This window comes from Mastomys coucha, unplaced genomic scaffold (genome assembly GCF_008632895.1).
Source record: "Mastomys coucha isolate ucsf_1 unplaced genomic scaffold, UCSF_Mcou_1 pScaffold18, whole genome shotgun sequence".
NCBI classification, from domain to species: domain Eukaryota; kingdom Metazoa; phylum Chordata; class Mammalia; order Rodentia; family Muridae; genus Mastomys; species Mastomys coucha.
Window position 1 is genome coordinate 79,581,997 of NW_022196900.1, and position 21,738 is coordinate 79,603,734.

The following is a 21,738-nucleotide window of genomic DNA, read 5'->3' on the forward strand; positions in this document are numbered from 1 at the left end:
ATCCTAAAAAAAACTTAAAAAAAAAAGAAGAGGAAAAAGAAAAGAAAAAGAGAAAGAAGAGAACAAGACAGCGACTTGTGTTGGGAGCCCGCGGGGAAGTGACTTTTACAGCTTCCGGCCTGCCTGTCCGTCGGCGTCTGTCTGTCCGTCCGGTGGTGAGCCGTCCCCCCCCTCGGCCCGGCCCGCCCCTGCACGCCTCTGCGCCGCGTGGCAGCCCCGCGCCCCGGCTGGCCGCACCACGTGTCCGCGCTGCCCTTCGCCGGCACCCGCAAAGATTCGGTTTCCCCCTTCCCGGGCCGCTGTAATTGTAAACCGCCCGGAGCCCGGGGCCTATATTTATCGCAAAACGCGTGTCCCCGAGGCCGCCGTGAGCGTAGCATCTGACTGCCTCTAGAAGAATTTTTTGCCCCCTTTGCAAGGGGATTCCCTACTTCGATTTTGATTTTTTTTTTTTTTTAAAGCCCCGAGCCAGGACAGCTGGAGAGTACAAACTCCAGGAGAGGGCCATATTGTTTTTGAGAGCCTTTTGTCTTGGGGCTTTTGCGGTCCCGTGCAAGTCGTCCCGCACTCCGGTCCCTCCTCGGAGCCTCCTTGCTCCAGCCTCTCCCGGCGTCGCTGGTGCCACCTGTGCGCTGCGGCGCGTGCCACAGCTCCTCGGAGCCCCCCTTTTGTCCTGCAGTAGTCCTTGTAAGAAGTCCAACTGGCGGGTCTCGGGGTTGTAGGGGGTGGGGAGATGAACGCTGCAGCTAGCAGCTACCCCATGGCCTCCTTATACGTGGGCGATCTGCACTCGGACGTCACCGAAGCCATGCTGTATGAAAAGTTCAGCCCTGCGGGGCCTGTGCTGTCCATCCGGGTCTGCCGCGATATGATCACCCGCCGCTCTCTGGGTTATGCCTACGTCAACTTCCAGCAGCCAGCTGACGGTGAGTAGTAGAGGTGTGCGCGCATTCGGGAGATTCCTAGGGACCTTGTGAGTCCTGTAAGCGGAGGCCAAGCTGCCAGGTCTGGGGAACGTAACAGCATGTTGCCAGGGAAGCCCTGGATGAGAGCAAGATGCAGAGGTTGAGAGCCAGGCATGTGGTCATGACCCGGGTTTCAGTCTTTCACTTGCTAACCTGGTGACCTTGGCTACTGGGTGGGGGTGGGGTAGAGCGTGGGTTGGAACCCAAGGAGATTGTAAATCAGGATCTGATAAGGTGACTTGGGTATTCTAGTGTGTCTGGCCCCACTCGGGTAGAAGTGGGTCTGTTGTAGACCCTGGCATGGACTGGCACTCCTCAAGAGATTGAAACAACACTCTCCAAAAGTGTAGGTTGCAAAACTGCTGGCACTAACCTGGGCTGTTTTGGGATGGCTTTAGGCCAGTGGGAAGCAAGGAGAGTTGCTAGTGTCTCCAGCAGCTTCTACCAGGCCAGATTCCCCCACTCCCTCTTGCTAGAGGGGTTGCTATGCTTTGGGGACTTGGCTGAGCTGCATGAAACTCTAGGGAGGTAGAGAACAGTACCCAGGAAGTCTAGGAATGTGTCGCCTGAAATGTACTGGGCAGTTATTTGCCTCGTGTGTGCTTGTCAAAACCTCTTTTGCAGGATAAAGAAGTACATCTAGGTGGAGTGGAGGCTGTAGGCAAGCCACAGTAAACCCAGAATACCAATTGGGGGCTGGTCATGACTCCAGATTAAAAGGGACCAACTGTAGAAACTGGGGTGGGAGTAGGGGCAAGGACACAAGCCATTTTGTGGCAAAGGCTCTCTAGTCCCCTACCTCTGTCCGAGCTTCATTATCTGTCCCTGAGACAGAAGGTTACAGATTGCCCAGGTCGCAGCTGAGACCAGAGAGTGGGTCTAGGTGATGCTAGGTATTTCTACTATTAATCAAAGCACTTGGAACCTAGTTTTCTGTTGGCCACCGGGATAGAAGGGGGTTGTCACAGAGTCCCTTAGCTGTTGCCTGCTCTCTTGATTTCTGAACAAACTTTGTGTCTCTTAGAGATAGCAGGAGCCATTGGTCAGTGTGTCTGCCAACACATATCTCTGTAAGACTTCTCCCGGCTATAAATAAGCGCAGCCTGGTTTGTCAAGCTAAGCTGACTCTGATGCTGTCTGAAATAGATCAGGAGTTGGGATGGGCTCTTTTCCTGCTAATATGATGGGTTAGTTAGCTTGCAAACTATCTCCCGTAGTTAGTTACAGGCAAGCTCCTACCTGATCTCTGCCTAGCCAGTCTTTCCCACACATGCTATGGGAAAAGGTTGGGTGTAGATCCTCTTGGCTGATGAGGGTTGAATTTGGGGCTATTTCTCTTTTCTCTCTTGACAGTGCTAGGGTCACAGGCACATTGGGCAGTTAAACCTGCAGGCCACTGAACAGATTGGAGAGTGTTCTTTCCTGGTGCCTCAGTTGCTAGATGTCTTCCAGGCTGTTTGGTTCTTGTCTGCCTTTTCCAGGAAGCTGATCTAGTCTTGACAGTTTTTCCAGCTTTTCTCCTGATAGTCTTGGCTACCCAGCTTCTTTCCCTCTGAGGGGGCTATCAGCTTTTATTGCAGGGATGGCCCTAGGGAATCTGGTCAGCTTCAGGAACTTCCTGGTGTTAATTTGCATTCTTACCTTCCTGCTTGAAGAGGGCTTTTCTTGGGGATGGAATGGTTTAACTCCACAACTCTGCTGGAATTTAGAGACCCATGCCTCGCTGTCTAATTTAACTGTTTATTGACAGAGTCACCTCACCGAGGCTGACTTCAAACTTATAATCATCCTGTACTGTGGTTTAAGGCTTGTGTCAGTGTACCCTACCACTGAACCCTGTTTTAATCTTCTCTAACAGGGTGATTAGGCCATGTCACTGCTTCAGCGAGGTCACTGGTCACATAAGAAAGAGTGGTCCCCATATAGGGGCAGCATTGCCGCCATTAAAAGTGTATCCTGACACCAGGACTTTACCTTTTGGTCCTTCACAATGTCACTGTTGCCTGGTGGCCTTGGTTGGACAGTCAAGGAGCAACCCAACCTACTAGAAAGGGCATCTGAATTCCATAGAATTCTAATTCAACCTTTGAAAGGCCTATCAAGGCCACAAGGCCTTGGGGTAAAGGTGTGGCAGTTTATCCTTCCACTTTTTTTAAAGTTTTGTTTGGTTTTCCCTATAAAAATAGGCAAGGCATAGTGGCACATGCCTTTAATCCCAGAACTCCAGCAGTAGCCGTTCAAGGCCAACAAGATCTAAATATAGGTTCTAGGACAGTCAGGGCTGTAGAGAGGCACTGTCTGGAAAATAACAATGAGAATAAAAAACTGGAGTGGAATCTCTAGTTGGTGGGCAGCAAAGTCCCTTGAACATGAGCTCAGTCCCATGGTGAGGATCTAAAAGCCCTAAGGCCATCTTGATACTTGTTTAAATCAGGAATAAGTAGGTCTGTAATCTTTCTGGCATGGCCACAGTCATCTTAGTTGATCAGCACTTTTTGGTTTTTGCAGACAGGGTTTTTCTGTGTAGCCCTGGCTGTCCTCGAACTCACTCTGTAGACCAGGCTGGCCTCGAACTCTTAATCAGCACTCTTAATTGACATGTGTTCCTCCTCTACAGCTGAGAGGGCCTTGGACACCATGAACTTTGATGTGATTAAGGGGAAGCCGATCCGCATCATGTGGTCTCAGAGGGATCCCTCTTTGAGAAAGTCTGGTGTGGGAAATGTCTTCATCAAGAACCTGGACAAATCTATAGACAACAAGGCACTGTATGACACTTTCTCTGCCTTTGGAAACATCCTGTCCTGTAAGGTAAGCATCAACTAAGTGATTTGAAAGCAACTGCATTTGAAAGCAACATAAATGCTATAGCTGGGTGTGGTGTGTTCAAGGCTAGCCTGGGGTATAGAAAGATAAAAAACAAGATAGTATTAAAGGGAGGTGCCTTAGAATTCCAGACAACTGGTTTTCATGACTTAATTCTGGAAGTGGAGTCTCTTTCACTCCTGGAGACTGATGTTCAAACACAGATGCAAGTGTTCTAACCACTAAGGGGGTTTTTTGGATTTGGTAGTTTTTTATTAGCACCTCAGTGACAAGTAGTGGTTTCATGGCATTTCATGTATGCATGTGTCTTGATATCACTCCTCCATAACATCCTCAACCTTTCTTAGCCTGCTCCCCATAGTCCCATCCCAACATTTCCACACAGGGTTTCTCTGTATAGCCCTGGTGTGTCTGCCTGCCTCTGCCTCCCAAGTGCTGGGATTAAAGGGGTGTACCATCACTGCTTGGCATCTTTTTTTTTTCTTTTAATGAATTACTTAATGTATATGAGTACAGTATAGTTGTCTTTAGATACACCAGAAAAGGGCATTGGAGGGTTGTGAGCCACCATGTGGTTGCTGGAAATTGAACTCAGGACCACTGGAAGAGCAGTCAGTGCTCTTAACCACTGAGCCATCTCACCATCTCCCACATCCATAGTTCTTGACTAGCCCACTGCTGTGTCTTTGTGTGTGTGTGTGTGTGTGTGTGTGTGTGTGTGTGTGTGTGTGAGCCAATGCATTTCATCGGGGTTTACAGCCCCTTCCCCATTGTTGTTGTAAAGCCTCTAGTAGGGCCCATCGAGCTTTACCCTCAGCCCTCTACATTTGAGACATCTCACCAAGGTGCCTAGTGAGGTCTTGAATTTGTGATTGTCCCAAGTATCAGCATCCTGAGCAACCTACAACTCACACAGATGGCCTGCCTCTGCCTCCCAAGTGCTGGGGTTAAAGTGTGACACCATGCCAGGTGACTTAGACCTCTGTATAGCTTATAGCCAAGGATGACTGAGCTCCTCAATGCTAAGATTCCAGATGTGTGCTACCGTCCCCAGCTTGTGTGGCACAGGGGTTGAGCTCAGGGCTTACATTCCAGGCAAGCAGTCTGCCAGATGAACTCCAGGTATTTGTAAGGTGTTCTGTGTGCTCTCCTGTAACTTACTTTTGGAAGCTTGGAGATATTCATTTGGGATTGAGGAGTTGAGGAAAGTAGCCCGAGCCAGAGCTTATTCAACTCCCAACACCTTACTCAGAGGCATTAGTTAACTGTCCTCTGTAACCTTCATGTGGTGGCTGTTGCATAGTCAGCACTTGAGACTTTTCTGAGCTCCTTGGTTTTATACCCAGATCCTTCCTGGGATTGATTTTTTTTTTCCCCTATTTTCTATGCTGATAATTGAACCCAGGGCCTTCTTAACCCAGGGCTTTGTCAGGTACTCTGGTACTGAGCTCCAGTCTAGTCTGGTACTGGTCTCCAGTCCCTGCCCCTTTTCCTTATTGTGAACAAATTGTATCACAGTGTGCCTATGTGTGGATAACAGGGAATGAACTTGGGGCTGTAGGTTTGGAGGCAAACACTCTTACTCATTGAACCATCTACCTCCTTAAACACCCTCCCACCTTTAAGCAGGATCTCATACTCTAGGCTGGCCTCCTGTCCTGTGAACATCAAGCTGTTGGCTATCCTAAGTGCTGGTATTACAATGCTTGTCACCCCATTCAGCTAGATTTTTAAATAAAGGAGCATTTTGAGGGCAGTTGGTGGCACATACTTTTAAGCCCAGCACTTACTTGGGAGGCAGAGGCAGGGAGATTTCTGAGTTCTAGGAAAGCCAGGATTGTACAGAGAAGTCCTATCTCAAAAAACAAAAAAAAAAAAACAAAAAAAAACAGAATAACAAACAAAACAACAAAAAGCCTGGGCTGGTGGGGAAACCCATTTCGTAAAGGATCTGAGTTTGATCCCGCAAATCCAGGTTAAAAACTGGGTATCAGAAAAAACGGCAGTGGTGGTGCTCTTTAATCCCAGCACTTGGGTGGCAGAGGCAGGAGGATGACATGGTACCAGTGTTAGGAGGCAGAAAGAGGAGGATTCCTGGGGCTTGTATGTCATCTGATGGAGAGAGACCCTGCATCCTGGAAACCACCTGAGGCTCACTAAGCTTTCTCCTAGGAACAAAGTGGGATAGAAGCAGACTAATGGTGGCAGCTGTTTGAAAGCAGGGCTCTACCTTTTCTTCAACAGGTGGTTTGTGATGAGAACGGCTCTAAGGGCTATGCTTTTGTCCACTTCGAGACCCAAGAGGCAGCCGACAAGGCCATCGAGAAGATGAACGGCATGCTCCTCAATGACCGCAAAGTGTGAGTGTCTCAGTCTGGAGCGACAACCATCGCATGAGCCAGCCGTGGCCCCACCTCGGTATTAACTGGCACACACAAGGCGGCTACTGGTTCTCTCGGCCCAAGTGTGGCTTGCTCCTACCTCTCCACTCCAGGGCTGGTGAGTCTCCCTGCCCGAGCCACGGCAGCCCTTTTGACTTGCCAGTCGGCTCCCTGCCCCAGCCATGGCCTGCCTGCTGCCTCTCCCTTAAGGCATTCATCTGTGGGTTTTGTGAGCATCAGCAAGTGGGGCTGGCTGGAAGACAGCTCTGAGCCCACTCTGTGCAGGGGTCTTGGCCAGCGGCAGAGTGGAGAGGCCCTGGGCTGACCAGGAGCTCTATATTTTAGCTACACAACCTCAGCTTTCCTTTGACTCCTTGCTGCCCATGGGGCTCATGCTAGTTTTTGGCATCACAATTGTCCTCTTCTAAGCTGCAACATCTCACACTGTCCATAAGGTGAAGAAGTCCATCCCTTATCAAGGACACTAAAGTACTATTTGTCACTACTTTGGGGTTGGGGACAGAAATTAGCAGAGCCATGAGGGGAAAGGAATTTTGCTTTTTGTACTATTGCATTTTGGCTTATTACAAGCAAGAATCATTTCTGTCCTTTGGGGTGTGGAATTTATTGGGTGTATGGAAATATTTTCCTGTTAAGTTTACCATTTGTGGGAGAGCAGAGGTCTCCTGATTGCATCCATCTCACTGCTGGACTAACCACTGTTAACAGTTTGGCTTGTATCCTTCCAGACGTTTTCTATGCATTTACATAGATGCACAGAAATGATCGTTTTAAAAACATGGTCATCAGGTTTCATCATGAAGGCAGTGTGATGTGGTAGGAGTGGCCCTGGTCTGAACCAGCCCCTGGGACTGGTCCGTGCAGGACAGCCCCTGCCTCTTTCTTCTGCTGGGGACCTGGGGCATCTGAGCTTGCTCTCATGGTGGATGGGGTCCTCGTGTGTTTTAACCTGTCCTTTTGGCCTTTAATCTGCATTCCTTTGGGACCCTGGAAATCCATCCGTGTTTTCTTCCTTCTGAGTAATCACCCTTACCCGTGGTTTCTCTGTAGGTTTGTGGGCAGATTCAAGTCTCGCAAAGAGCGGGAAGCCGAGCTTGGAGCCAAGGCCAAGGAATTCACCAATGTCTATATCAAAAACTTTGGAGAAGAGGTGGATGATGGGAACCTGAAAGAGCTCTTCAGCCAGTTTGGTAAGTTGAGGTCTGGAGGCCACATGTCCACTCTTGTACTGACCATGATCGGCTCAGGACATAGTCTGTTTTACTTAAGAAACAAGGGCACTTACCTCAGGGTCAGAGGGTGAATGTAGAATCCGGGTCTTTTTCTCTTGGCTTCATCTTAGCCTTTTCCTTTTTGTAAGGTTATCCCAGAAGCTTGGTTGGATTTTAGACCTGATGTGGTACCCCTTCTGTCTCAGACCCATCTGGGCAGTAGCAAGAAGTCCTCTTGATCTGTGTGGATGCGGTGTCACTAACTGTTCTGTTCTTTGGTGCTAGGTAAGACCCTGAGTGTCAAGGTGATGAGAGACTCCAGTGGAAAGTCCAAAGGCTTTGGCTTTGTAAGTTACGAGAAACACGAGGATGCCCATAAGGTGAGTGCGCTGTGAGGGTTTGGAAGAACCTGTGGGCGGTCATGGTAGAGCAACAGCTAGAGTGAGCTGGGTAGTGTAGTGGTGGATGCTCTGCCCAGTATCAGCACTAATACTGGTCCACAGCTAATGTATGTGTTAACTGGTGTCACCTCAGTTAGGGAACCTGAGTCCTTGTGACTGGGTAGAGTGGTGTGCTGTATCCTTAACCTACAAAGGGACCTGAAAAGTTGAGCATTGCCAGATCATCAGTCAAAACTCCTGGCTTTTGTATAAATTTATACAAATACTGGGTTTGGAGACCACCACCACCCCGAGGCCCTCTGCACCAAATCTTTCCCAAGCCTGCTGCTTGGTGCTGGTCTGGGGACAGACGGTGCTATAGTAAAGCAGAGGAAATCCAGACAGGTTGATTCCATCTGCCCCTGGGGCCTGTCTCTACAACTCTGCCACACTCCTGAAAAATTGAGCACTGAAGATGCTGAAGCTATGGGCAAGAATGAAAAACAAGATGTCTCTGGACCAGTAACTCATTAGGATGCTAACCCCCACTTCCCACATGATGGTTTACAGTGTAGCAGGCTTCAGAGGTCGAATAACACAGATGATCAGTCCATCAGGGAATTCTTGTCTTGGTGTATGGGCTCTGCTCCAGAAGACCATGTCTCTGCATTACATTTGTCTTCACTAAGGATGTATATTTCCTCTCTAGGCTGTGGAAGAAATGAATGGAAAAGAGATGAGCGGGAAAGCCATATTTGTAGGCCGTGCACAGAAAAAAGTCGAACGTCAGGCTGAATTAAAACGGAAATTTGAGCAGCTGAAGCAGGAGAGAATTAGTCGGTACCAGGTGAGGCAGGCTGCCTTCTTGAGTGTGGATGAGGAATGCATTGTCTACAATATCAAGTGCCTGTGGTATTGTAGACTTCTGTGGGGGCTGGGCAACCATATTTCTTCCTCTGCAAAGGTCAGGTTGAAAGGTTGTCAGCTACCAAATAGTTGCAGAGCAGGGGCAGCGATTCAGGCCTCTGAGTTCTTTCAGTGTCCACTTACTGCTCTTTGCTATGGGGGTTCATTTTCCCAAACTGATGCCCCTATTGGAGTAGCAGCTAAAAGAACCCTGTGGGGTGAGTGGTGGCCAGAAGGCTTATGGAAAAGTTGGCTGCATCCATAGCTCTGAATGCCTTAGGGCAAGAGTTGCTAACCTTAGGCTTATATCAGAATCCTGCAGAGAGAGGTTTTTGTTCTGTTCTGTTTTGAGGCAGAGTTTTACTGTTAACTCAGGGTGGCCTGAAGGAAGTCACTGTACCTTAGGCTGACCAGGAACTCTGAGCCACCCTCCTTCCTCAAAACAGGTTCGGAGCCCCAACTCTGGACCTTTAGGTTTTGGTTTTGTATTTTTAAGTTAAGGTCTTGCTCTGTGGCCTAGCTAAACTCAATAGTCCCCTGCCTTCATCTGTGCAGGGGTTACAGGCAAGACTTTTTGTTTGGTTGCTTTTAGTTTCTGTGTGTAGCCCTAGGTGTCCTGGAAACTCACTCTGTAGACCAGGCTGGCTTCAAATTCACCTGCCTCTTCCTGAATGCTGGGATTAATGGCTTACATCAGCTGCTGCCTGACTACAGGAACTTGACAGGTTCCTAAGTATGTTGTTCTGGCCTTACTCTTGGGAAGTGACTCTATAGAGATGTGACTAACAGTAATCCTCTCTCCCAGGGAGTGAATCTCTACATTAAGAACTTGGATGACACCATTGATGATGAGAAATTAAGGAAAGAGTTTTCTCCTTTTGGATCAATCACCAGTGCGAAGGTAATAGCGTGTGCCAGTGCGTGTTTGGAGACAATTTTCTGTTGTTGGGTTAATGGTGTTAATTGTGTTGGTGGTCCAGAGAACAATGTTCTAGCATTCCTCCTTGCTTCAGATGCCTCTGGGAGTCATGCTCTGGAGAAGTAGAGTGTGATATGTTGTCTACGTGCACTGGAGCTTGGAGTTTGGCCCAGTTCCCCGCTATAATCCCCACAGCACTCAAATCTTTCCTAGGCCTGCTGCCTGGTGCTGGTCTAGGGACAGACAGTGCTATAGTAGAGCAGAGGAAATCCAGACGGGTCATTTCCGTGTGCCCTGTGACCTGTCTCTACAACTCTGCCACACTTCCCCTCTCTCCAGAATAAGGTTTTGAAGGAATGAGCCTTTGACAAAGAAGTTGCCTGTGCAGTGGTGAGGTGCACATGGTGTGCAGTAGATCCTTGGCACTTTAGGGTGTATGACAGGCTGGAGTCTACAAGTAGTGGGTCATGGCCTGACACATTTCACTGCCTGGTAGAGGCACAGCAGCTCTCACGAGGCCTTGAGGTAATGAGAAAGGTGCCTGGCTAGATAGAAGTTGACTTTCTGTGTACCATTTGTGTTGGTGTGGGGTTGTGTTGGTTGTATTTTTCATATAGGGTTTCGCTATAGTAACCCATTTTAGAACTCACTGTGTAAACAAACCAGTCTGGCCCAAAACTCACAGATCCCCTTGCCACACTCTGCCTCCTGGATGCTGGCAAGATGTGTGCCACTATTCCTTGCTGTGGGATGTTTTATTTAAATGATATACCTTTTGGAGTGCTTCCAAAAAGAAAACCCTGGAGGTTGGAGCCAGAAAGACTGTGGAGGTGACTTGTAACCACCTTGACAGCCCTGGCAAACTTCTGGTTTCACGTCGTGTCACCCTCTTGTCTTGCCCTGTTAGCAAAGCTCTATGTCTTAAAGTCATAGACGCCATTTTCAAGCCGATGGCAGGGCACCGTTCATGGGTAGAACACTTGGTAACACACTGACCTTGGTGCCAACACACAAAGGGCACAAGAGAGTAGTAAGCAACCCTTCAGTAAGAGAAAGGATGGTAGTGGCTGGCTCTGCAGAAGAGCACAAGCCGCTGTGATGGATTCAAGTTTTCTTATAGAATGTGGAACAGAGACTCAGAAGGCTAGTGAGACTATAATTATCATTAGAATCTGGTAGTTGCCTCCCAAAGATACCCAGTCAGTGACCCGGAAAAAACCTAAAATCAATTATCAGTTTTGTTTTTTTTTTTTTTAAAGATTTATTTATTTAATGTGAGTACACTGTAGTTGTCTTCAGACACTCCAGAAGAGGGCATCAGATCTCATTATGGATGGTTGGGAGCCACCATGTGGTTGGGGGGATTTGAACTCAGGACCTTCGGAAGAGCAGTCAGTGCTCTTACTCGGTGAGCCATCTCACCAGCCCCAATTATCAGTTTTTTACATGTGATTTTAGCTGGTCTTGAATGGAGCCTTCTGCCTCTGCCTCCTGAGTGCTGACCTGGCCCAGCAGGGTTTTGTTTGCTTTTGCTTTAGATCTCAGTACCCATGCCTTCCTCCCCACAAACCATAACAGTTGGTCTCTTTCTATAGGTGATGCTAGAAGAGGGAAGAAGCAAAGGGTTTGGCTTTGTGTGTTTCTCCTCTCCTGAAGAGGCAACCAAAGCCGTCACAGAGATGAACGGACGCATTGTGGGTTCCAAGCCACTGTACGTCGCCCTGGCCCAGAGGAAAGAAGAACGGAAGGCTCACTTGACTAACCAGTATATGCAACGTGTGGCTGGAATGAGAGCACTCCCTGCCAATGCCATCTTAAATCAGTTCCAGCCTGCAGCTGGTGGCTACTTTGTGCCCGCGGTTCCACAGGTGGGTCTGCTAGGTGATTGCAGCTGAGGAGAGAGATTCTTGGTACCTTGTGTTCCAGTAAAAAGGATGGAATAAATTAAAATGATCATATGGTTTACTGGTCAATGGGGTGGAGTAGAATTGTCCACTGACCCATCCTTTGGCTTTTGAGTAGGGTAACTTTGACCCAGGTAATTAATCCAGTGGTAAGATGAGGGAGATAAGACTTGTGTGGGTTCAGATTCTTAAGATTTGGTTGCTCTTCTCCCCCCTTCCCTCCCCGCCAGGCTCAGGGAAGACCTGCATACTACACACCTAACCAGTTAGCACAAATGAGGCCTAATCCACGCTGGCAGCAAGGCGGGAGACCTCAAGGTAGGTAGCAGGAAGCAGGGCTTTGCTCGCCAGGGTATGTAAGCCTGTGCAGATCCACCCGCTTCTCCTGCCGCCGCTGCCCAGCACCTGGTCCACCTTGGCTTGTCAGTGATGAGTGCCCTTGCCTCTCCTAGGCTTCCAAGGAATGCCAAGTGCCCTGCGGCAGTCTGGGCCTCGTCCAGCTCTTCGACATCTGGCTCCAACTGGTAATGCTCCGGCCTCTCGTGGCCTTCCTACTACTGCTCAGAGAGTCGGTGAGCAATTTGGGCTGTAGGAGGAGCATGGCCGGGGACGGGGGAATCCAGATGACTAGCTCTGCATTGGTCAGCCTGGGTCCTGAGCTGTGTGCTTAGGTAGTAGGCCCTTCATTCAGGAGCAGTGACGATGTGGGTGTGTTGTTTGCTCATTGGATGTCATGTATGTGAAAGGTCATTCAGAAGTATCTGGCTCGCTATACAGACAACAAGATGTTGAGGCCTGGGGACAAGGAAACTTTGGAATGGTGTCATTCTAAATGTGCAAAGACTTCTGTGGTGTCCTTTGGCCCCAAGAGGGATGTGTGTGATTGTGCATTAGAATTCTTCCATGGGACGTGGCCAGTTGGGCATCTGCTGCCAACACTGATGTGCATTTGCTGGTCTATTGTAGGGTCTGAGTGCCCGGACCGCTTGGCTATGGACTTTGGTGGGGCTGGTGCCGCCCAGCAAGGGCTGACTGACAGCTGCCAGTCTGGAGGTGGTATTGGGTGCACACAGAAGGGGGAAAGCTGGGATATGATGGGCCTTTCTTTGCCCAGGCTGATATACTTTAATGACCCCTGTTATTCTTTCCACAAGGCGTCCCTACAGCTGTGCCAAACCTTGCGCCTCGTGCTGCAGTTGCTGCTGCTGCTGCTGCTGCTCCCAGGGCTGTGGCCCCATACAAGTATGCCTCCAATGTTCGAAGCCCGCATCCTGCCATCCAGCCCCTGCAGGTGAGCTGTGAGCCCTGAAGGCATTCATTTGTCCTATTGCTCAGTTTTAAAGATGCCTGGTTGTGATTCCTTTTAACAGGTGTTAAATGCTTGCTCTTCTGTCTGGTGATTCAGGCACTGTCCCTGAGAGCTACAGGCTTGAAAGCAGTCTTTATTTAGTAGCAACGGCTGCTACTCATCCCTTTATGACACCTGTGCAGGCTCTCTGAGCCTCTCTCTGGGACCTCTCTAGGTCCCGTGACCTAATTGATCTTTGCCTGTCTTGCAGGCAGTTGGTAAAGTCTAACTTGTCTGAGACTTAGGGCTAGAGACTGGCTCAGCTGGCAGTCTTGTAAAAGGCTCAATGAAGCTCAGACTTGGTTCCCCAGAACCCACAGGAAAAGGGCTGGGGAAGTGGGCAGTGGTGGATAGTAGGTAAGCATGGAGACCTGAGTTAAGGTCCTAAGCACACATGTAAGAGCTGGTATGGTGGGGGAGAGACAGATCCTTGGATTTACAGGCTGGCAGTGCAGCTGGGGTAGTGAGCCTTAGTTCCCATGAGAGACTAGGTCCTCTGGCCTAAACCTGAGCATATGCCACAAGGATACACATAGCACAGAAAGGACTATGCGGAGTGATGTCTTTGTAATGTCAGTATTGGGGAATCCCTGAGACGTGCAAGGCCTGAGGTGTGGCAAGACTAGCCTGGCAGATTCCAGACCAGGGAGACCTTAGAGGGGGGCTGTAGACATGGTGTGGATAAGAGCACTGGCTGCTCTTCTTGAGGTCCTGAGCTCAATTCCCAGCAACCACATGGTGGCTCACAACCCTCTGTAATCGGATCCGATGCCCTCTTCTGGTGTGTCTGAAAACAGCTGTGAGCTAAAGTACAAGCAGTTGTTTCAGAGCTTGGTGGCTGTTTGCTTGACTGGGCCTTGCCCAGACAACTTCAGCAGTATAATCTGTCTTTGTGTTCCTTGGTGCCTTTTTCTACCTTCTCTCTAGTGTGGGTTTCTTGGAACTAATTCACCTGGAAGGCCTCTTAGGACTCTAGCAACACTATTGTGTAGTGATAATCCTCAAGTAATTGATATATTTAAAAAAAAAAACTGGACCAAGCCCCAGGGAAAAGTTAAATTTGCCCAGGATATTGGTTGACATATATTTATATATACACATACATACATACATACATACATACATACATACATACACACATACATATACATATATTAATCATAGATTCCTAGTATTGTAGAATTAGGAATTGAAGTTCAGCACTTAGGTACCTACTGAATTCAAGGCCAGCCTGGGTTAGAGAGTACACAGAAAACCAAAAAATTCGGGTAAGGGCATAATGAGATATTTGGGAATGTTTTGAGTCTCAGTCATTGTCTGCTGGCTCCATATGTACTGAAAATAATGTAAGGGAAAGATTGAAAAGAGGGCTGCATGTACAGAAATTACTGTGCAACTGACACATGCTTATAATCCTAGCCCTTGCTTGACACTTGGAGGCAAGGGGATCAATATTTCAAGGCCGGCAAAGACTACATGAGAAACACAAATTATGTCTCCTGTGGCCTAGTTTTCACTTCAGAGCCTTGCATTGTGAGGCAGGTTTGCTTGGTGAGGACCTTGGCTTATCCTCTCACAGCTGGCCATGCACAGCTAGTTTTTGGCTGCATACCATTCTGTCCTCACGGCCCTTCTTCCCCAGAGACAGGACTGCCACCTCCACCCTCTTTTCACATGGTCTTCCTTAGCACTAACCACACTGCCTATCTGGTTCACAGGCCCCACAGCCTGCAGTCCATGTCCAGGGTCAGGAGCCCCTGACTGCCTCCATGCTGGCTGCTGCTCCTCCCCAGGAGCAGAAGCAGATGCTGGGTAAGTTCACTTGCTGGCAGAAGAAAGCTGGATGTCAGGTCATGCTCACTGGGATTGGACACTGTTGTGATGGCAACTGTTCTGCCCACAGGGGAGCGACTGTTCCCACTTATCCAAACAATGCATTCAAACCTGGCTGGAAAAATTACGGGGATGCTGCTGGAAATCGACAACTCTGAGCTATTGCACATGCTGGAGTCCCCCGAGTCCCTCCGTTCCAAGGTGAGCTGCTTTTCTGACCCTGGGACATCATGGTTCAGCTTCAGGGAATGAGGTTGGGTGTTAAAAGAGAGAAAAAGGCCTCTTGCCCTCATGACCCCTCTCATGTCTGATTTGGTCTACTGCTAAAGGTGTTGGAAGAGCCAGCACCAGAAGATCCTGTACTCAGTAGATGAGACTTGTAGATACAAGTCTGGGTGCTGGGAATGACAAGTGGCTGGGTACCTGGGTGGTTCTCCTCACAGTCTCTGAACAAGTGTGGGTCTTTCACAGGTGGATGAAGCTGTGGCAGTCCTGCAGGCTCATCATGCCAAGAAAGAAGCTGCCCAGAAGGTGGGAACTGTTGCTGCTGCTACCTCTTAGACAAGAAAAAGTACGTTGACATCTACTATTTTCTGCCCTTTAAGCTCCAAGGTGCTAGGGAGGTTATATCCATAAGGCAGTATCCGCTTTTAGTCCTAGCTGCCTATATGGGTAAGGCAAGCAATCACTAGTTGCCCAGTTGCTAGTCTGAACAACACAGAAGGACCTCACCACACACGACAGAAGCAGTTTCCTTAGAAAGCATCTGACCCCGTGGCTTGACCACCACATAGAAATCAATAATCTCCCTGGCCTTAAATAGTGACAGAAGCATAGTTGTCACAGTCACATCATAAAGCCTACCTGCTATCTGCATATTTTGTGCATGCCTTTCTAGCTTGGCCTGAGGTCTACTATCTTCCTGGAAGTGCAGTGTGCAGAGAGGGTGTTGGAGAACAGGCTCAGACTGTAGTGACTGGGCTGTGGCCTCTGCCTGCAAGGTTTAGGGGAGTCAACTAGGGGAAAGGAAAAGGTGAGGGGCAGTTGATGTCAGCCTGATGGGAGCAGCAGAGCTCTGGTTCTTTAACAGACAGGCTAATTTCTGTTGGTGCCTCTCTTTTCTAGGAGTCAAAAGCCAAGTAACCCCTCATGGCACCCAGCTAAGGTCTGAAGAAATCCTCCACACTGGAGACCCAAGTTGCAAGCAAATTCAATAGGTCATTTTGTATCAGAAGGTCAATTATGAAGCACCTAGAATTTTTCAATTAGAAGAATATATGTCTGGGTTCTGTTGTGGCCCAGGTGGTAACTTTTTTTTTCTATTGTGGTATCTGGTTTTCTTTTTTTTCCCCATCCCAGAAATTGGTTTTGATGTACCCAAGACTTTAAGTTTCTCAATAAAGGAAATAAAATCTCTATGTATTTGGCTGTTGTGTTTGTGTTGCCAATCAGTTTTATTCTATCATCTTGTGCTTTTACTAGAACTACTGTTGGGCTCTGAATATATTAAAAGAATTTACTTTTCCTTATTTTTTTAGGAGAATTGGGTTCTCAAGCAGCGGGGATGTAAATATGGGGCTAGGTAGAATGCTACAACCAGGAAAGTCAAGGCCCTGTTTGGTTGCCGTAAACCTAGGGACAGGATAGGATTTGCTAGCCCACTTAACAAAGCTTCCACCCACTTTACTGCAGTAAAGTTTATCTCCTGGAGTTACCTCAGCCTGTTTGCTTCAGCATGCAATTGCCCAGTTTCTGCTGCAAGGCTTCTTCAGCCTTGGAAAATGCTCAGGAGTCCTGTGGTGTCAGAACCCAAGTGCTGGCCAGGGCCAAGCCTGCCTTAGGGCTATGGGCAGTTTCTCTTAAAGAGTTCTTTTAAACCAGGCAGTGGTGGTGCACTCCTTTACTCCGAGCACTTGGGAGGCAGAGGCAGGTGGATTTCTGAGTTTGATGCCAGCCTGGTCTACAGAGTGAATTCCAGGACAGCCAGGGCTACACAGAAAAACCCTGTCTCAAAAAAGTTTAAGTAACAGGTTCAAAAGCCCAAACTGGAAGTTTTTTGTTTTTTTAAATGTATATGTGCTCTTGGGTCCAGAGACTAGGAGCTGGAGTCGAGGCACCTGAGGATTCTGACTGGTCCTCTGGAAGAACAATCTGCTGAGTCTAGCTGAGTTTCTAGCCTAGTCTTTATACTAATGGACACATTGGCTTAAGACCATTTTAACTCCAGGAGTTCTGAGACCTCTGCCTTCTGGCACCTTCACTTGTGTCCATACACAGCTACAGTTATGGGGGTTGAGAGAGAAAAATCACCTGACCTTTGACCTCTGACTGTCAATCAGACTACACACAAGTGATTGTTAGGCTCTGGGCCATTAGCTGAGAAAGGCAGGGGTGGTGAGAGGTGGGGTGCTTTAAAAAGTTTACCAGAGGTTTGGTTGCACTTCTGCAAATTAGGTTTTACTGAGCGAAACCACACAGTTCTGTAGGTAGGACTGTTCTTTTGGAGCCTGCAGGCAGAGGATCTGGGGTCCCCCCCCCACTTATAAGGCTTATGTCGTCTGCATGTGGCCCCTTTGTTTCAACCCTAGCAGTGGACAGTTGAGTCTGTAACTGCTTCAGAGTGTCTCTGAGCCTGAGATTAGCTGTGTTCTGCCTGCCCCCAGCTCTGCACCTTTGGGTGAGGGTCACTGTAACTTGAGATCTGTCTTTACGACTGAGATCTGTCTGCAGGCGTGTGGAGCAGCTGCTCTAACTACTGAGCATTCCCAGAGAACACTTGAATATTCTGGCTCCGTGTTTCCTCTTGTCTCTGATCATTTTCTTCTTTTGCTGTGCTGATATTGAACTCTTAGGCATACAGTTTCCTTTCAGTACACATGTTTGATTAGGCTTTTTGTACACAAAAAGATTCTCCTGTGTCAGGCTGTCTGAATGCTGAGATCAAAAGTCATAAATCATCACTCTTGACTTTAGTTTTGTTATTAATAATATTGAGAGTGTCTCACCCGGTAGCTGTGGCTGTATGGATGGAACTTGCTATCCATACCACAGCCTGACATGGAAGGCAATCCCTCCTGAGTGCCAGGATTAAGATGTGGGACACTTGTTTTTTTCAAGACAGGGTTTCTCATGTAGTCCTGGCCTGGAACTCACTCTGTAGTTCAGGCTAGCCTTGAACACACAGATCCTGTGTGCTGGGATTAAAGGCTTGTGCTACCACTGGCCTGCCGTTTTTTTAAAAATAAAGACTACCTTGCATTTGCTAGTAAAACCAGGCTAAGCTGGGCAGTGGTGGCACCTGCCTTTAATCCCAGAACATGGGAGGCAGAGGCAGGCAGATTTCTAAGTTTGAAGCCAGCCTGGTCTACAGAGTGAGTTCCAGGACAGCCAGGAATACACAGAAACCCTGTTCTGGAAAAAACAAAACAAACAAACAAACAAAAAAGGATTTTTGCAGCAGATCTGGTGAATCAGATGGAGGTTATAAGGCATCCTACAATAGTCTTCAGGGTAAATTCCTAGAACTAGAATTACTGATTCAAATTATTGTAAAGACACAGGCTATCATGGGGCATGCTTTTAAGCCCAGCACTCCAGATGCAGAGGCAGGTGGATCTCTGATTTTGAGACCAGCTTGGTCTACATAATGAGTTCCAAGACAGCCAGAGATACAAAGAACCTAAGCATGCTCAGTCAGTCAACGGGTCTCCAGCGCTGGAGTGAAGATTAAAAAGAAAAAAGATGACAGGCAGTGATGGCACTTCTTTAATCCCAACACTTGGGAGGCAGAGGCAGGTGGATTTCTGAGTTGGAGGCCAGACTGGTCTACAGAGTGAGTTCCAGGACAGCCTGGGCTACACAGAGAAACCCTGTCTGGAAAAAAGCCAAACAAAACAAAACAAAAAGGGATTCCTATAATAAGGAACTAGCAAGGCAGGAAGCAAAGTCCCGCGATAGATGTTTAAAAGGGCTTGTCCTAGAGACCAAAGTACTTGAGCCCACTTCCTTGTCCAAGCCCAAAATCTTGACTGAAGCCTACTTCTTTCGTTCTACCCTAAAATCAGATTCTTACTTCCTGGTGCTTGGCCAAGCTCAGGTCCCTGCCTGAGCTTACTTCTTTGTCATCCCCTGAGGTGAGATACCTGCCTTCCTGGTGCTTGGCCAAGCTCAGGTCCCTGCCTGAGCTTACTTCTTTGTCATGCCCTGAGGTGAGATTCCTGCCTCAAGCTTATTTCCTTGTCCTTGACCAATGTCAGATTCCTGCCAAGCAGCACCCCAAAGGCTCTCCACACCCAAACAAAAAGATTTAATGTTAATTATCTGTGCTGTGTGTATACCTGTCCGTGAGTGTGGGTGCCCGGGGAGGCCGGCAGAGGATGTCCAGCCTCTGGCGCTAGAGTTACATGCAGTTGCTGTACTTTGCTTTTGGCACTCACTGTGTAGATGATTGGTCACAAACTAGGAGGGATGGGCCCTGCCTCAGCCTCTCAAGTATTTTAGGTATGTGAAGTGGTTTGAACAGGTTTGACCCCTAAAGACTCATAAGTTTGAATGCCCATGGGCAGTGGCACTATTAGGAGCCTTGACCTTGCTAGAGTGGGTGTGGCCTTGGTGGAGGAAGTGTGTCACCATGGGGGAGGGCTTTGAAGTCTCCTAGGCTCAGGCTCCACCCAGTGTAGAATTCAATTTCCTCCTTGCTATCTTCAGATCAAGATGTAGAGCTCTTGTCTCCTCCAGGACAAGGATTCCCTGCACACTGCCATGCTTCCAGCCATGGTGATAATGGACTATACCACTGTACTGAAAAGCAGCCCCAAGTAAATCTTTTCCTTTATATGAGTTGCCTTGGTCATGGTGTCTCTAGACAGTATTAAAAGCCTACCTAAGGCTGTGTGCCACCACCATCTTTAAAGCATTTTAAAATTTTATTTTATTTGGGCCGTGGTGGCACATGCCTTTAATCCCAGCACTTGGGAGGCAGAGGCAGGTGGATTTCTGAGTTCGACGCCATCGTGGTCTACAGAGTGAGTTCCAGGACAGCCAGGGCTATACAGAGAAACCCTGTCTTGAAAAACAAAACAAAACAAAAAAGGGCTGGAGAGATGGCTCAGTGGATTAAGAGCACCGATTGCTCTTCTGAAGGTCCAGAGTTCAAATCCCACCAACCACATGGTGGCTCACAGCCACCTGTAATGAGATCTGACTCCCTCTTCTGGTGTGTCTAAAGACAGCTACAGTGTACTTATATAATAAATACATCTTTAAAAAATTTATTTTATTTAATAGTGTGTGTGTGTGCCTGTGTGTGTGTGTGTGTCTCTGTGTGTGTTAATAGTGTGTGTGTGCCTGTGTGTGTGTATGTGTGTGTGTGTGGTGTGTGTGTGCCTGTGTGTGTGTGTATGTGTGTGTGTGTGGTGTGTGTATGCCTGTGTGTGTGTATTAATAGTGTGTGTGTGTGAGTGTGTGTGTGTATGTGTGTGTGTGTGTGTGGTGTGTGTGTGCCTGTGTGTGTATGTGTGTGAGTGTGGTGTGTGTGTGCCTGTGTGTGTGTGTATGTGTGTGTGTGTTAATAGTGTGTATGTGTGTGTGTGTGTGGTGTGTGTGTGTGTGTGTGTAAACAAGGCAGTGCAGGTGCCTCCACACACCAGTGGTCTCCAATCCCAGTGACCCTGGAGTTACAGGTGGTTCTGAGCCATCTGATAGAGGTGCTGAGAATCAACCCAATCCTCAGGAAGAACACTGTGTTCTTAGTTGCTGAGCCATCTCTCCAGCCCTTTCCAACTTAACGGTTTTCCCCCATGTTGGAGCTTGGCATTTAAGCCACAAGGCATGCTGTACACACAGATGCACCACCAACTGAGCCAAATGTTTACTCCTAATCCTGCTTGTCTTTGGGTATTAAATATTGTGTGATATCTGAGGCATACAGACATTTCTCTTGGTTTCTCAGGCTGTGGTTTTTATTATTTAACTTTGTTTATAATGTATTTTTGCTGCGTAAAGACTTGCTTTTAGGGGCTGGAGAGCTGGCTCGGAGGTTAAGAGCACTGACTGCTCTTCCGGAGGTCTTGAGTTCAAATCCCAGCAACCATATGGTGGGTCACAACCATCTGTAGTGGGACCTGATGCCCTCTTGTGGTGTATCTGAAGACAGCTATGGTATACTAATACACATAAAATGAATAAAATCTTTTTCAAAAAATATTAAAAAAAAACAGTTTTTAATGTAATAAAACTTTTTTATAGATTTATCTACTTATGTGAGTACACAGTTGCTGTCATACCAGACATACCAGAAGAGGGCATCAGATCCATTACAGATGGTTGTGAGCCACCATGTAGTTGCTGGGAATTGAACTCAGGACCTCCAGAAGAGCAGATGGTGCTCTTAACCACTGAGCCATCTCTCTAGCCCAATAAAACTTTTTTTTTATTTGGTTGTTTTGAGATAGGGTTTCTCTGTGTAGTCTGGCTATTCTACAACTCACTCTGTAGATCACACAGGCTTCAAACTCAGAGATCTACCTGCCTCTGCCTCTCAAGTGCTGAGATTAAAGTTGTGAGCTACCACCAGCTTGTAGTTAAATTTTGTTATCATTCTTTAAAACCTCACTGTGTATCTCTGGATGTAGACTTGGCTGGTCTTGAACTCACAGAGATCTACCTGCCTCTGTCTGCAAAGTGCTGAGATTTATGGTATCATCCCTAGCTATTGTTTTCTGAGACATGATGTCATATAGCCCAGGCTGGTTGGAAACTCACTCTGGAACAGAGAATAACCTTGAACTCCTGATTATCCCACCTCTATCTCCTAATTTCTGGGGCTTCAATTGTCTGCCTCCATTCCTGGTTTGTTTTTTTAGGTTGGTTGGTTTTGAAGACTGGGTCAAGCTTTGTAGTTAGGCCAAAGAATAGGACATACTTGCAGTTTTCCATGTAGCCTCTAGAGGGTAGGAGTACTTTGTGAGAGCCTCCATCCTGTCCCATAACTTCCACTGCTATGTTGAACTTGTCTCTCAGTGAGTCTTCCATCTGATGGCACTA

General features: G+C 47.8%; 1 protein-coding gene and 2 non-coding genes across 7 annotated transcripts; all 3 read left to right on the top strand.

Annotated features, from left to right (window-relative positions):
- Positions 1-6: 6 nt before the first annotated feature.
- On the top strand, positions 7-16,113 carry Pabpc4 (poly(A) binding protein cytoplasmic 4). Of its 5 annotated transcripts, none has more exons than XM_031378555.1 (16): positions 7-926; positions 3,583-3,776; positions 6,036-6,151; positions 7,244-7,383; positions 7,690-7,784; positions 8,494-8,631; positions 9,496-9,591; positions 11,205-11,477; positions 11,744-11,831; positions 11,966-12,085; positions 12,480-12,566; positions 12,668-12,804; positions 14,580-14,673; positions 14,765-14,895; positions 15,166-15,265; positions 15,820-16,113. In XM_031378555.1, the coding sequence occupies exons 1-15, from the start codon at positions 734-736 to the stop codon at positions 15,253-15,255; spliced, it is 1,992 nt and encodes a 663-aa protein (XP_031234415.1). In that variant the 5' UTR covers positions 7-733; the 3' UTR covers positions 15,256-15,265; positions 15,820-16,113. The 5 variants fall into 5 exon arrangements, with proteins under 5 accessions (XP_031234415.1, XP_031234416.1, XP_031234417.1 ...); XM_031378556.1 differs by having other exon boundaries at positions 15,166-15,225; XM_031378557.1 differs by having other exon boundaries at positions 11,966-12,037.
- On the top strand, positions 8,107-8,238 carry LOC116097288. The gene has a single exon (XR_004121331.1). It is a non-coding gene; the product is annotated as a small nucleolar RNA SNORA55 (small nucleolar RNA).
- LOC116097289 lies at positions 9,804-9,935 on the top strand. The gene has a single exon (XR_004121332.1). It is a non-coding gene; the product is annotated as a small nucleolar RNA SNORA55 (small nucleolar RNA).
- Positions 16,114-21,738: the final 5,625 nt, after the last annotated feature.